A 14,661-nucleotide genomic window follows, 5' to 3' on the forward strand; every position below is an offset into this window, starting at 1 on the left:
TCTCGTTAAATGGGTCATGTTTAAAGACAGCACAGAGTAACGTCGAACAAATACTGACAAACGTAGCCTTCCCCTGCCAACATTCTGCAGCAGAGCACTCAGGGACAGACGCGAGCTCTGTGCTGGGTGCACTTTTTTTTTTTTTAAGTGTAGTGCAGGGGAATCGCAGCAACGATCACATGTAACATACATGTATTTTAAATGTTAGCAATACAGAGCACACTGAGCTAACAAAGGCATGTGGTTAACAGTCTTTGATTTATATCACAGTTTCCTTTCACTCGATGTTTGGCCTCTTTTATTTTTGCAGCTTTCAATACGAAAAAAAGAACTCTCTGTTATCAATAGCACTGATGATGAGTGAGAAGAAACATGAATATAGCATCCACATATATAGAGATCTGAATAGATCCGAGGAATTGGGTGCTTTGTTTTGAAACTGCTGGCTGTCTTCTCTCCATCTTCGAAAGCGTCGGGCAAAATGGAGAATTGTCAAGATGAATTTTCTCACTGCGTGTAACATTTGATGCTGTGACACTTTTACGCAAAAACAGAGAGCAGCCATAAAACAGCAGCTACACAGCTAGAAATGAAGCGGGCTGTTTGATAAACTGTCCTGTACACACAGTATGTAGAGAGTTTTTCTTTTTTTCTTTTTTTTTAATATTCTTGTGATTTTCCTGATTTTTGGTCTTAAAGAGGATCAATTGGCAGGGCGGAGCTGCTATAGGCACCAAGTATAAGGACGCCAGCGAGAAGGCAGAGGAAGAAATTCTACTCCAGGGGTAATTCTTTTGTCAATCAAGTTTACCCCATTTGGTCCACAGAAATACTGTCTTACAACCCTGCAGAGATTGAAAAAATATGTAAGATGATTTTTAAAAGGGGTAGTAAAATATCATTCAGTCATTTTCAATATCATTTCCAGGCTACTTTTGAAATATTACCTGCACGAGAGTCAGTCAACGACGGCGCTGCAAGTCTTCCAGGCGGCCTGGGCAGCTTCCACCTGAGAAACTGTGACATGGAAGGCAAAATTGTTAATGTCGTTGTGGTGGTAATAATGACAGAATAAGACATTACCCTTCCTCCTCTCTTAGAAATGAACAAACCCAAAATGTATCAGACAAGAGAAACCTTTGAGCTTTGATGCAAGTTTACATTGTATATTTTCATAGAAATGTTTGACTGTGAGTCAATACACATTTTCTCACTCCCCTACCAAGGAAGGAATTGCAAACCAAAGTTGAAAACACACAGAAAAAAATATTGGTTGAATTTCCTAAATAATATTATGTCAGGTGGTTGCACAAAATAAAATAATTTTCGGGATCCAGGTGATTTTATTCTTTATAAAAATGAATAAACGTTTTTTCATTGTAGTCCTATCATGTTGTGATTTTAGGTTTGTCCCATCAGCGGACAAGGTCAGGGTATGTGTACACTGAACATATGAGACTTCATCCATCCATCCATTTTCTTATCCTCAGAAGGGTCGGGCAGTAGGTGGGGTACACCCTGAATTGGTTACCAGCCAATTGCAGGGCACACATGGACGAACAACCTTTCGCGCTCACTCTCACAACTACGGACAATTTAGAATGTTCCATTAACCTGCCACGCATGTTTTTGGAATGTGGGAGGAAACCGGAGTACCTGGAGAAAACCCACACAGGCACGGGGAGAACATACAAACTCCACACAGGAAGGCCAGAGCCGGAATCGAACACTTGACCGCTGCACTGTGAGGCCGGCGTGCTAACCAGTCGACCATCATTGCCGCCCATATGAGACTTAAAGGTAATAATAATCATAATACTAATGATGATGATGCTGATTACTATTATTATTGCTTGATAAAAGAGATCTTAGTGTGAAACATTTGAGCCAAGTATTTTGCGGTGTTTCCTCAGAGTAGAGAGGGGGAAAACAAACACACTATGGCCAAATTGTCTCTTCAAAATGTGTCAAGAGGAGATGAAAGGAGAAGCGAGCATGCCAAGATGCCTTAGAAAAACAGACATCCAGTTCACTCATCACAAGCATCCGTGTGCTTGATGATTTTACAAAAACAACTTAAAAAAAAAAAGGCAAGAAAGAAGTCCTGTGAGTGGCGCTCTACTTTTTCTCTTCGCTCTTCCCATTTTCCCAGCCTGACCAATCAAATTAGAGGGTAAACAAGTACAATCTCCCCTGAGTGGGGCTTTTATGTGACCTGAGAAGTTGGAATGCCATTTTGCTGATGAGATTTTCACAAGAAAATTTGAAACCAAGGTCATCGGTCACAAAAGTAGAATCAGTGACGGGGGTCACTTTGTGGGTCTCCCTGCGTCACTCTCTCATTTGACTGAGTTTAGGGAGAGTGACCTGAGTGCCATACACTTGTGACTAGAGAGAAATACAGTCAGGACTATAAATACACTATTAATAATAATAATAATAATACATTTTATTTATAAGCGCCTTTCAAGACACCCAAGGACACTTTACAATAACAAAAAACACAGAACAATGCGGGTTGAGCCTATTGGGACTTGGATATAATTCTCATCTTTTAGGCTCTTAAAGACCACCACATTGAAGTTAAAATAAAATTAACAAGATGCACTGCAGATTTCCAGCTCGAATATATGTGCCTCTCACTTTTCAGTGAAAAAAGTAACAGGACATATGAACACTCATGAATCAAACTTCCATTCATTCACTTTCCGAACCGCTTTATCCTCACCACGGTCGCGGGTGAATCAAACTTTCACTTTTTAATACTTAATTGCATTTTCTCTTCACTTCTGTCAATTCAGCAAGTAAAATACATGGTCAATTGTATTCGGGTGAGGTGACTGACCATTGCAAAAGCGTCCATGCCTTCAAAAACTTTGGTTGCTCCCAAAATATGCTTCATGTCATTGTCCCTCTACACTGTGAAGCGCCGTACAATTAGTTCAGAAGCATTAGGCAGGATATGACAAAACAAATTCATTGCCTAATTCAGAATTCAGCCTGCTATGTTTGCCAGCAGTCACACCGTCAACATATAAACACGGGAACAAGTTCCATCGGCAGCCATAAATGCCCACCTGGTCATAGAACAGCTGAGCTGACTACTTTTAGTCTCCTCAAATGAGGGATGCACATACACAAACTGTTGTAATTCCGACCCCGTTCACCTGATTTAGATGTACAAAGTAAATCCCTTCAAATTAAAGCACAGCTTGTTTTATTTTAAATCCATTGTGGTGGTGTGTAGAGGCAAAAAGCTGAGAATAATTCTCAGCTTTTTGACAATACAGTAAATAAAGGTGCCAATTATATTGTATTGGTCAAGGAAAGTATGTTGTCTTCACAGAGGAAAACCTAAACGTAGCCTTCAGCAAGGCGCAGAGTGATCCCTTTTCAGCTAAATATGTCAAGTCTTTGTTTCTCTTGGTAAACACGACCAGGTCACAAAGGGACACGAGCCACCTGTTCTGCTGGCAGGCGGTATTGGCCAGCAGGGGGCAGAAGCGAGAGCGGCAAAGTGGGCATGTTTTTCATACACAAAGTCAACTGAAGGTGAAAACATGAAATACTCAAAGTTGTTTACACCAGCAAACGATGCGAACGTTTGGCACACCCTTATTGGGACCTGTCCAAACAAACAGGATGTCTGCATTGGCAGGTCCATAAAGCGGCGATAAATCTGCGGAAACTTTTAGTGGTCAAAGGGAAATATATGCCATTAGGACATGGGAAGGAAACGTGCTTGGGACTTACCGGTGCCATCGGTGGGTGAAGAGCATCCCCTGCTGGGCGCCAACAGTGTTGCACCCAGGAGAGCCAGACAGTCCATTCAGAAATCTTTGAAGGGTGCCTCTCCATCCATTTCCTCGTTTTCAGACTGGTTCATTCAGGGTGGCAGGATTTGGATCATCACAGTCGAATATAGATGAGCTTGTTGACGTTTGACTCCCTGCGAGGTTGCGTTTACACGCAAACACACTTGACGTCATCAACAGCAGTCCTTGAAGACACGTTATTCAGATGCTAATCTTCAATATAGCTTCCAAGCCATCTGGGCGGTTTCTGTGGAAACAGGGGCGCCATGGCAACACTGGTTGGGGTTGCCCAGGAAACGGCCGTCACCATGGAGATTGCATCACAGCAGGTTATATTTGAGGCATCCAAAGAGAAGCACGCGTGTTCGCGTGGAAGAGCTCTGCCTCGGTTTTGCTCTCCTCCTAACACGTGTCTTTAGTGGGTGATGAGACACAGCACGGTGGTCCACTGGCCCCACATGGCACCACAAAACGCCTCTATTCTACATGGGAGTTGATTTGTTAACAGGTGGAGTAGCGCATTGCACTAGACTTTAACGCACGGTAAAGGCATAGCACAGTCTAATTAATATATAGGTTAACTAGTTTTTCTTTTTCATAAACTGCGTGTGTTTAAAGAGACATTGAACACATCAAAACGATCCTGGATATTGCACATTGGCTACGACTGACGAATCACAACTGTGGTTAATACAACGTGAAGGTCATTGGAGTATACATTTGTAGTCTTTCACAGTTATAAAGCTTTCCTGAACAGCTACAACAGGTTCCCTCTCTATTGCAGGCTTTTAAGGAGTGCCTTCTCTCCGCACGCGATTTTATTCTTTTTTTTTTTTTTTTTTTTTTAAATTGTAAGCACTGGAACCGATTCTAATTGTCAGAATAAAAGTAAATGGGACTTGGGCTTTTTTTTTAACCGCCTCACTCATCCAGCACTGCTTCCGTGCGCAATGACATCTGAGCCATCGCGCATCCACTCGCGACGTCCGCGACACCAGAACCAACTACACATCAGTGAAGATCTTCTTGTTGATGTTGATGCAGTTCTGTGAGTTGTTCTGAGCGCTGGTGGGAAAGTTTGGCTGCTGCTTGAAGGCGCTGTTGATGCCATGCTCCTCTATCACCATGTACTCGCTCTTGCTGAGTGACGACGACGAGCGCGTCTTCCTCAACTCCTCGGGCTCTGCCAGAGGCTGACAACTGCCCACGTGCAGGTACTGGGCCTGTTCCTCGCCGTCGGTCTCCCTGTGGTAGAAGTAGTTGAAATTGGAAACGATGACCGGCACAGGCAACGCGATGGTCAGCACGCCGGCGATGGCGCACAGAGAGCCCACAATCTTGCCCCCAATGGTGACGGGATGCATGTCCCCATAGCCAACGGTAGTCATGGTGACCACAGCCCACCAGAAGGCGTCCGGGATGCTGTTGAATCCCGATTCCGGGTCGTCGGCCTCGGCAAAGTAGACGGCGCTGGAGAAGAGAATGACGCCGATGAAGAGGAAGAAGATGAGCAGGCCCAGTTCACGCATGCTGGCCTTGAGGGTCTGACCCAAAATCTGCAAACCTTTGGAATGACGCGAGAGTTTGAAGATGCGGAAGACGCGCACTAGGCGAATGACACGCAGGATGGCCAACGACATGGCCTGCTGTCCGTTCCCTTGCCTCTCGGCCAGCTCCGTTCCCAGCGTGATGAAGTAAGGGATGATGGCCACAATGTCAATAATATTCATGATGTTCTTGGAGAACGTGGCTTTGCTCGGACACGCGAAGAAGCGCACCAGGAGCTCGAAGGAGAACCAAATGATGCACAACGTCTCCACCACAAAGAAGGGGTCTGAGAAGGGGCTGATGAAATAGGGAAGGGTGCCATTGATCACAGGCGCGATCGGGATTGCATCGCGGTTCTCGTCCCTGAATTCGGGCAGTGTCTCCAAACAGAAAATGACAATGGAGATGAGGATGACCAGGACGGAGACGATCGCGATGCCCCGCGCTGGTCCTGAACTCTCCGGGTACTCAAAAAGCAGCCACACTTGTCTTTGGAACTCGTTCTCCGGCAAGGGCCGCTCCTCCTCCTTAATGAAGCCCTCATCCTCCCGGAACTTCTCCATAGCCTCCTCGCCCAGCTCATAGAATCGAATCTCCTCTGAGAAGATATCAATGGGGACATTGACGGGTCTCCTGATGCGCCCTCCTGACTGGTAGTAATAGAGAATGGCATCAAAACTGGGCCGGTTCCGATCGAAGAAGTACTCGTTCCTGAGGGGATCAAAGTACCTCATCCTCTTCTTGGGGTCCCCCAGCAGGGTCTCCGGGAACTGCGAGAGAGTCTTGAGCTGCGTCTCAAAGCGCAAGCCGGATATGTTAATGACCACCCTCTCGCAGCACTCGTGGTCCGGCTCGTATCGATCCAGGGAGAGGTGGCCCGGGAGAGCCGCCGACTCTTCCAACATGTTGTCACACGCCGCGACGGTCATGACGTCGGCCTCCGTCTCGGTGTATCCGTGGTTCACCAAGTTGTCGCCTCGTGTTTTGCTCACGCTCGGCGGTGGTGATTGCAGGAGGCTCAGGTGGTCGTCCATGCGCGGCTCACGACGCATCCAGGGACGGCCGCCTCCGCGGACCCCGCCGCCGCTACAGCCTGGTGTCTGGCGTCTTCCTCATCCTCCTCCACTCTCGCTCCCCTCAGTGGTTGCTGTTCCCGCCCACCACCGGAGACGTGGGGTTATAAACAAGCCTTCCACCCGCCCACAGCACCGAGCGCCCGGGTGCATGTCGCCCTATTCGGCCAATAGCATCGCGCAAGGACGCACGCTGAAAGCAACAGTCGGCCGTCATTCAACGCGCACCGTTTTTTTTTTTTTTTTGGGGCGTGCCCCCTCCCTGTCGCGCTCTCGGCTTTGTTAGGCGCACGCACACATCAATGGGCTTTTTAAACAAGGTCGTTGCTCACAGACAGGGCATGGGGGTGCCCATAAAAAGCAGTCGATCCCAGTTATTAGTCCGTGATTTAACAACGGCAAAGTGAAAAGGGAAGTGCGAAATAATTAACGATATGTTAGGGAGGGGCCAGCCAGGCAGCCTCCTCAGCCAGGGTGCTCTGCACCTCACACCTGAGACTCGTCAGCTCATCACCCACCTGTTGCCTATCTGCTCGTTTGGACTGGTACATATTGATTCACAGACCATTCCTCAGTGCAAGTTCGTGCCGTCACCACGCCAGTGGACTTTGTTGCCATTTCCTACAGCTGCTTGTTCCTTGTGTGGACAATTCCTTGTGGACTCCTCGTGCTTCCCCCTGAGTGACTTTGCGAAGACTCTTCGAATAAACTACGCCAAGTGTTGGCTTCAACAATACCTGCCTGTTGTCGTGCTCTTGGGGTCACACCCAAACCCTAACACGATAGTCGGTATGATGGAAAACAAACCATCCAAAATGTCGTTTTAATAGCCTTGCCCTGAGCCTCGAAAGGAAACGTGCAGTTCTCGTCTAAATTTCTCTTCTTCAGAAGATACCATACCATGTAATGATCCAAATTACAGTTTCTTTTTCCATTCCTGTTTTTTGTCAGTCTGGGTTGCAGTAATGTTCTGAAAGAGTTGCTGTCCAGGGTTCTGAAATGTAAAGGGAGAAAAAAACCTGTGAAAGTATCAAAAAAGTAAAAACAGATTTTGCATAAAATGCTTTCCTTTTCTGCAAATCTGTTTTTACTAGGCTTGGATCATGTTGGCTTTAACAAATGCCTTGTTGTTTGTATCCTGTGCACCCAATGATCATATCCAATGAGGTCACAAATGAAAGTGAGAACATTTCTATTAGGACCATATGTCTCTCATTACATTAAAATGGTTTCAATGAGGAAAGACAATCCACAAGTGAAGGTATGTGGACATTCGCCCATTGATATGCATTGTCTACAGTCATGTTATACATGGTAGAAGACCCCAAAGCAGGGAGGCAGGGAAAGCAGGGTGGCAGGGAAAGCAGGGTACACCAATCAAAACAACAAAAACATGATCAGGGATACTGTGGAACACTAAATCGAAAGCAAAGTACTGAAAAGACAAAAACTCAAAGCTACAACAAAACACCAGCAAACAAAACACACCACTCAGAACCAAAACGTGACAGCAACATCAATGTCACAAAAACTACAAAACTAAATACAAAACAATTGACGAGATAACGAGGAACACTTGCACAAGACACAAGTGGCTGAGGGAGCTGATTGGAGGATAAAAGGGACAGCCCCGACGGGCATGAGGGGGAAGCAAAAGATCTGGCAAGCAAGACAAGACACAAGAAATAAAGTTCAATAAAAACTAGACAGACAAAAATTACGACAGCCTTTAAGCTAACTGTGCCACAAAATAACGGATGTTTAGCGGGAAGTCTATGGCTACACAAGTTCGAGAAGAAAACACAGGAGAGATATTCATTATACCTATGTTGGGTAATTGTGTGCTCACCCCTGCCTGCATGTGGGTGCAGGCAAGTGGATGCTTATAGATTTGTGAGCTGCGGATAAAATGAAAAAATACTTGCCGACATTTGCTGAACCTACTCACCGCTCATTGCCTTTGACGGTCACGTGTTCATACACACCGATTGCAGATCAACAAGTGAAGGTCATACATCATCATCTAATGGAGAAAAGAAGCAATGAGACCTTGACCTTGTTCTGCTTTTACCAGATGTGCATCATATGACATCTGCCACAACTCCATTAACAATGTAAATCTTTTTTTACAACTATACTGAACTCTATGTCCTATTGATTTTGTCAACAATCATGGTGAATGGTGTTCTCTATTTTACCTAAATGTATACAATAATATAATCAATTAATGTCAATTGATTTGTATATACAGTATTCATCAATCAACATTAAAGCATTACATTTTGTTGAAAATGTTATTGGAAAAAGCTCTCACTGTGATGCAGTGCAGTTCTACACGACTGCAGTAAACACAACAACAATAAGCCAGCTGTGAAATGAGTGCCTTCCTCAAAATGTCAATCAAAACTGAGCAATGGCAGATTTGCTTCAGCGGATTGTATTACATTGTGTACCTAATGAGGTGGCGGTGAATGCAATTGTAATATAACTGAGTAACACTGTGCACCAACAAACACGTCATTAGAATTATTTACATGTTCTATTTAATTCTATTTATTTCTGAATTTCAAATTAAAGCACTTCAAGTGTCACCTCGAAAAAAAAAACATGCTCACACTGCTGATAAGCGACACTGAGACTGGGACACTGAAACAGACTGTTTGCCAATTGAGGCCACACTGAATAAAAAGTCTTGCACTAAAGGGTCGGTTTTTGCTCTGCTGGGACAAAGCTCAGAGACAGCTAAAGGGCCTCAAAATGTGGACTCTCCACGCTAAATATAAAGCGACCCAAACTCCCGAGTCGGCCTATAAAACTGTGCTGTGCCCTTGCTCGCTCAACTTGAATGACACAAAAGCATCGGAGCAGGCCTGGAAACATGTTGTGTGTGTCGGGGGGCAGGGTGGGTGGAAGTGGCTCATTATGTAGGAAGGATAACTCAGCTGGCTGAGGTCATGGACATCTGGTTGCACTTGGGAAAATGGCTTACTTTGGATCCCTCCTGAGTTCACTCAGACAATTCCTGGAAAAGGATGAGGTTGAAGTTAATTTACAGGATGTCAATAAGGTGGATAACAACCTGTCTCAATATCCTGGTCCACGGTTATGAGTGGGTGTCCCCCATGGTTGAATGTCAAAATCAGATCCAGATTCTTTGGTTGGCTTTGACCCTCCAGCATTCTTCCCATGATGCCATAATGCTAATATTCGTAAATAAAAATATCAATTTGAACAAAACCACCCGGGTTGGTGGGCTAATTAATCACATGCTGAGATATTGGCGGTGCCATGGATAGATGTCGTGTGCCCTGCAGCTGCACATGACAGAGGAGGCGAAGAGGAGGAGGACGAGAAGCAGACAGGACAGGGACATCTGTGGAACAAAAGCCCGAGTGGACAGGAGCCGCATCACATCCTGCTGTATCCCCGGCAACGGGGATGGAAGGGCAAGAGCAGGGAGGAGGAAGTTGGGAGTCCTGTGACACTACTGTTATTGTTTGGGCTCGACATAAACAAGGAGTGAGCACGCAAGTATGGCGAACCTCCTTTTTTTTCTCGAGAGCATCAGCCTGACTTTGAGTGTCATGAATATGAACATGTGCTGGCAGTTATATGTATGTATAATAAATGAATCCCCGCGAGGGTTTTATCAGCTAAAGCAGGGTACGAGAGAGAGGCACGTCCCTATTTCAACCTGCCAGCTGAATTCATACACCAAATGACAGCAGGAAAAAAAACTCAGGATGGAGGAGACATCGAGGCAAGACAATGAGGCTGACTTATTGTAAGGCTGATCATGTGTTATCCACTCTGGCACCAGAGGACTGTGATGAATTATAAAGCTGCTTAATTATCTATTAAATAGATTCTTTGACCCAGTTAGTTTTGTTTGTGGTGTGGAAACGCCTGAAGACAAAATGGAGGAGGAGCAATAATTAATCACACATAACGGAAGCGTTAGGAAACAAGAAAAGACTAATAAACCTTGATCACAAGAAGTAAATATAAGTTATGAAGAGGCAGGGGCAGCATAGTTGGCATATCCGACTCACATTTCTGAGATTCTGGGTCAATATTCTGCGTTGACCTTCCTGTATGGAGTTGGCATGCTCTCCCATGGATCTTATGTAAATTCAAGACTCTATATTGTCCCGTGAGTATGAATGAATGATTGTTTCGTATGTGTGCCCCGATGTTGCGAGGCGACCGTCCAGCCGTACCGGCCTCTTCCTCAAAATCTGCTGGGATAGGTTGTAGCTAGCTCACCCACTTATCCTTGAGAGGATAAGCAGAAGACAAAATGGATGGAGTCTCATGTCTCAGCTCCTCTCGTCTCCATCTCAAACTCTTCGGAGATCTCAATTCGACCTCACTTTAAAGGCAACATGGAAACAAATATCTTAAAAAATTGAATATGTAAACTTTCCATCACAAGATATACAATAGCCCTTGATAATTGTGACAAAATATGGGCCTCTGATTTCGTGACCGCTTGTTGGTAATTTCGCAGATGTGGGCAAGCCACCGTATTTAAATGGTCTACGCCGTTGTGGGTGTGAACACAGCTGATTCCATTCACCGCCAATCAAAAGCAGCTTCTCCCCTTCCCTTTAAATGTGGCGCCCTCACATCTTGGAGGAGGGCATCTCTGTGTGAAAAAGGGTTGCAGTGATCTGTGCATGACCGAATGATTGGCCGCCATTCTTTTTCTGTACCAATTATTTTCAACGTCGAGGGTGAGCTGGTGTCTGTCCGAGCTGATTTCTGGCAAGCGGTAGGGTCAGTCGTGGACTGATCACCAGTCAATTGCAGGGCACATCCACGAAGACAGACAATGGGTAGTCACAACTGAGGACAATTTAGTCTTCCGAGCAAGCATTTGTTATGGAATGTAGGAGGAAGCACATGACACAGAAAGGCCAGAGTTCGGATTCGACGCCCCCCCAGCCCCCAAACTCAGAACTAACAACTTTAACAATAAATAAATAAATTACAGTGCTTACCATTGCATAAAATGCACTACTATATGCTCTCGCAGGTTGCGATATACCATACTAATTAAAGCTGCCTTGCCTTGCCTAATTCCCACACTTCATTATCACGACCTCAGAGGCTTGTACGTGTGTGCATGACAAGCAGATGGAGTTTTTTTTCAAAGCATGCATTACCTCAGATTCATTTCTTCAGCACATACCACACTGTGTCGGCAGTTGCAGCCGTTTGGTTTTGCTGTTCGGTGCTTTCTACCATCTTTATTAGTGATTTGCTTTACTGTTTGTTGTATATGTTGAATTGCTCCATGTACAGCACTTTGTATGCAGCGATGGCTGTTTGAAAGTGCTCTATATATACAGTTGAGTTGAGTTGAGTTGAGTTTGTTTGTGTCTTTTCATACACATATACATATCTCTCAACAGAGAAACATGCTGAATCAAAGACACCATATTTGTGGCCATCTGTGTTGATTATTCACCTCAATTTAGACATCGGTGTGACTTGGCCCTCCAATAAAAGCCACCATGTACACACTTGTTCCAAAATATTGATGGTACATGCAGCAGTGATGTCTAATTTCAGATTTGAAGAAGATGAATCGGTTCAAACGATGACCAACAAGCTAGCAGTGCTTTACGTCAGTGTTGGAAAGTAACAATGTTAAATTCTTCATAACTGTGCTGCAACGGATTTGTCAAGCATCTCTATTTACTAGCGCATTCATTTTTTTGATGATTTTGCCTACGGCCTACGCCTTACTTCTTTCCAAATAATCTCGTGCCATACCTCAGAGTAACTGGCACTGTCCACTTTTGCCAATGTAAAAGCATCAATAATAATGAGAAGAATAGAGGGGCGTTAGGACGAGAGGCAGGGTGGCTCCAACGTTGGCACACAGACACAGAAGACCATTTACACTCCCATTCACACCTGCAGGCCACGCTACAGTGTTCAAATTAGTGACCCAACCTTCTCCATGGTCGGGAAGACAGAGTACCCAAAGAGCACAAGTGGAACTTGCAAACTCAGCACAGAAAGACCCCAGCTGACACCCTCAAATATATATGCGATATATATGGCCGGAGTTCCTTGGGAGCCTCTCTGGCCGACATGTTTGTGACGTGCATCTTGATAAGTGGGTCAACTTGGGTTTGCAGACAGCGACATTGCCCACATGCACAATAACATTAGGGTGGGCTCCCAGTAGGATTGGAGTCGACGATTTCATGTGTTGGCACCACCTGTCGCTTTCAGCAGTCATACCTCATCAAACTTCATGTTGACTGCCAAAATGGAAACCTTCCAGTCCGACAAAAATGTCAATCCAGTTCCAGAAAGTAAAGCCTTCTACAGTTTGTCTTTAGCCACGACTCAAAAACTTGTTTTCCTTCCGGTTGAGGAAAGACACCTGTGGCGAAAGAAAAATGGTGGCAGCATTTGCTTTCTAGACCTGAGTTTGACTGCTGTCAGACAAGAGGATTTGCCTTTTAGCCTCGATATATAGTAGCATAATATCATCATAAATTAAAAGCCGTCAAACCCTTTGTGTGTATGGCCATGCTAATGAATTCACTTGGTCAAACTGATAGCATGATGACCACTGCATGAGAGTGTATTCACCTATTGCAACACACATCTCTTTGGTCTCCCATGCAGTGTGTATGTGAATTATCATGCTTTTGTAATGGGAATTCATAACGCTGGTGTTGGGCAGAATCCGTGTACCTCCAAATCACTTTCCAGGAGACCCCCAAACAATGTGCATTGTCAAAGAGATTAAGCCATTTTCAACACTTTTAGTTGGTCACTAATTTAAAAAAAAATCTGCCGACATGTGTTGATTGACCAATCATATAGATTTGTGAAATAATATATAACATTTAGCAAATCGACATCAGTCTTGCCACAGTTGCCTTAGAAAAGTAACATAGTTACAGGTTTATACTCAGGCCTAATGTGTGTCCTGTAACGTTCACTGTATCAAGTAGAATGCCACCCCTACTCAAATTTGGATGGAAATCGCTCATTTCTGAGTGAAGTTGGTAACAAAAAAAGCATAACAAATGTCAAATGTAACCTGCCTCTTTGTGCTGTCCAAGAATCAGAACAGCATTGCGACACAAATACCAGATGGGCTGCAAGGCTAAACTAAACACCAGTGCTCACAACTACATCCAGAACCTTCATACAAGGAAACTCAATACAACCACATGATCTAAGGATCACTCTGGCAAACCTTTGTCACGTACGCAGTTACAGGAAGGAGCTCTAAACACCGTGTCCTCTGGGATATCGGTAAACTCGTGCACGAATGGCACACACGCACACACACTTCATGCAAGAAGACGCACATGCAATAATTCAATTTGGGAAAAAGACAGTTGCATTTAAACACATACATTTTTTGTGGTAGCTTTTTTTTTTCTTTCTCGCTCCTTCTTGCGTCCTCGGTGTTAATTGGCTTTTGAGTCCCAGTTGTAAAGGAGGACAAAGTGATAAGTTCTAACCCAATTTTTCTCACAGCATCCCATAAAAGACACACACCCAAACCCGAGCACATGGAGGAGTTATCTCTCTTTTTTAAGAAGTTTGATAGCTTGAGTAATTAAGAGCAGGACACTTATTCAGCAAAACTTTGCAAACTATCTAAGAACTTTAAGATAATGAGTCTGTAATTCTATTTTTGTCAGTGGCATAATTCTGAGAGCAGTGAGGTTAGTGACTGCTCTGGAGTCAGATATAAAAAATATGAACCCAAAACAAAAGATGAGCCTGTGTTTCAATTTTGAAACATTTGTTTTCAAAGCTTTTAATTGTGCTTCAATCAACCACAAGCTGTTCAACAATGTGAGAGCAACAACAACAAAATAATATTTAATATAAGGACACATTTATTGTTGTTTCTGTTTCCATGTTTTATTCACCTACCTTTTTAAAATTTATATAGCATTATACCTTACTTTTATTTTTAAATAAAGTTTTTTTTTTTTCTTGACTAGTTCTTTTCAGAGCAAGAAATCTCAGTATGGCTAGTTTAATGTAAAATAAAAAACGAAAAAAAAAAAGCATAATTGAAGAGCACCGTGCTTCGATTGCACAAATGGAACTCAACACTGCCACCTGTCAAAGAGGCATGGTACTTTCCAGGCTCAAATATTCGCTTGTTTTTTTAGCCCTTCAGAAAGACGAAATGCGTCACATAAATTCAAATACATTTGACAGACTGTTGA

General features: G+C 44.1%; 1 protein-coding gene across 1 annotated transcript; it reads right to left on the bottom strand.

Moving 5' to 3' along the window:
- Positions 1-6,680, bottom strand: LOC109528743 (potassium voltage-gated channel subfamily A member 3). Its single transcript, XM_019891701.1, has 3 exons — positions 3,754-6,680; positions 948-1,017; positions 1-845 (listed from the first exon to the last, which is right to left on the bottom strand). Exon 1 carries the CDS (start codon positions 6,413-6,415, stop codon positions 4,820-4,822), a length of 1,596 nt encoding a protein of 531 aa, XP_019747260.1. The 5' UTR covers positions 6,416-6,680; the 3' UTR covers positions 1-845; positions 948-1,017; positions 3,754-4,819.
- Between the last annotated feature and the right edge of the window lie 7,981 nt (positions 6,681-14,661).

This window comes from Hippocampus comes, unplaced genomic scaffold, assembly GCF_001891065.2.
Source record: "Hippocampus comes isolate QL1 unplaced genomic scaffold, H_comes_QL1_v1.1 scaffold174, whole genome shotgun sequence".
NCBI lineage: Eukaryota > Metazoa > Chordata > Actinopteri > Syngnathiformes > Syngnathidae > Hippocampus > Hippocampus comes.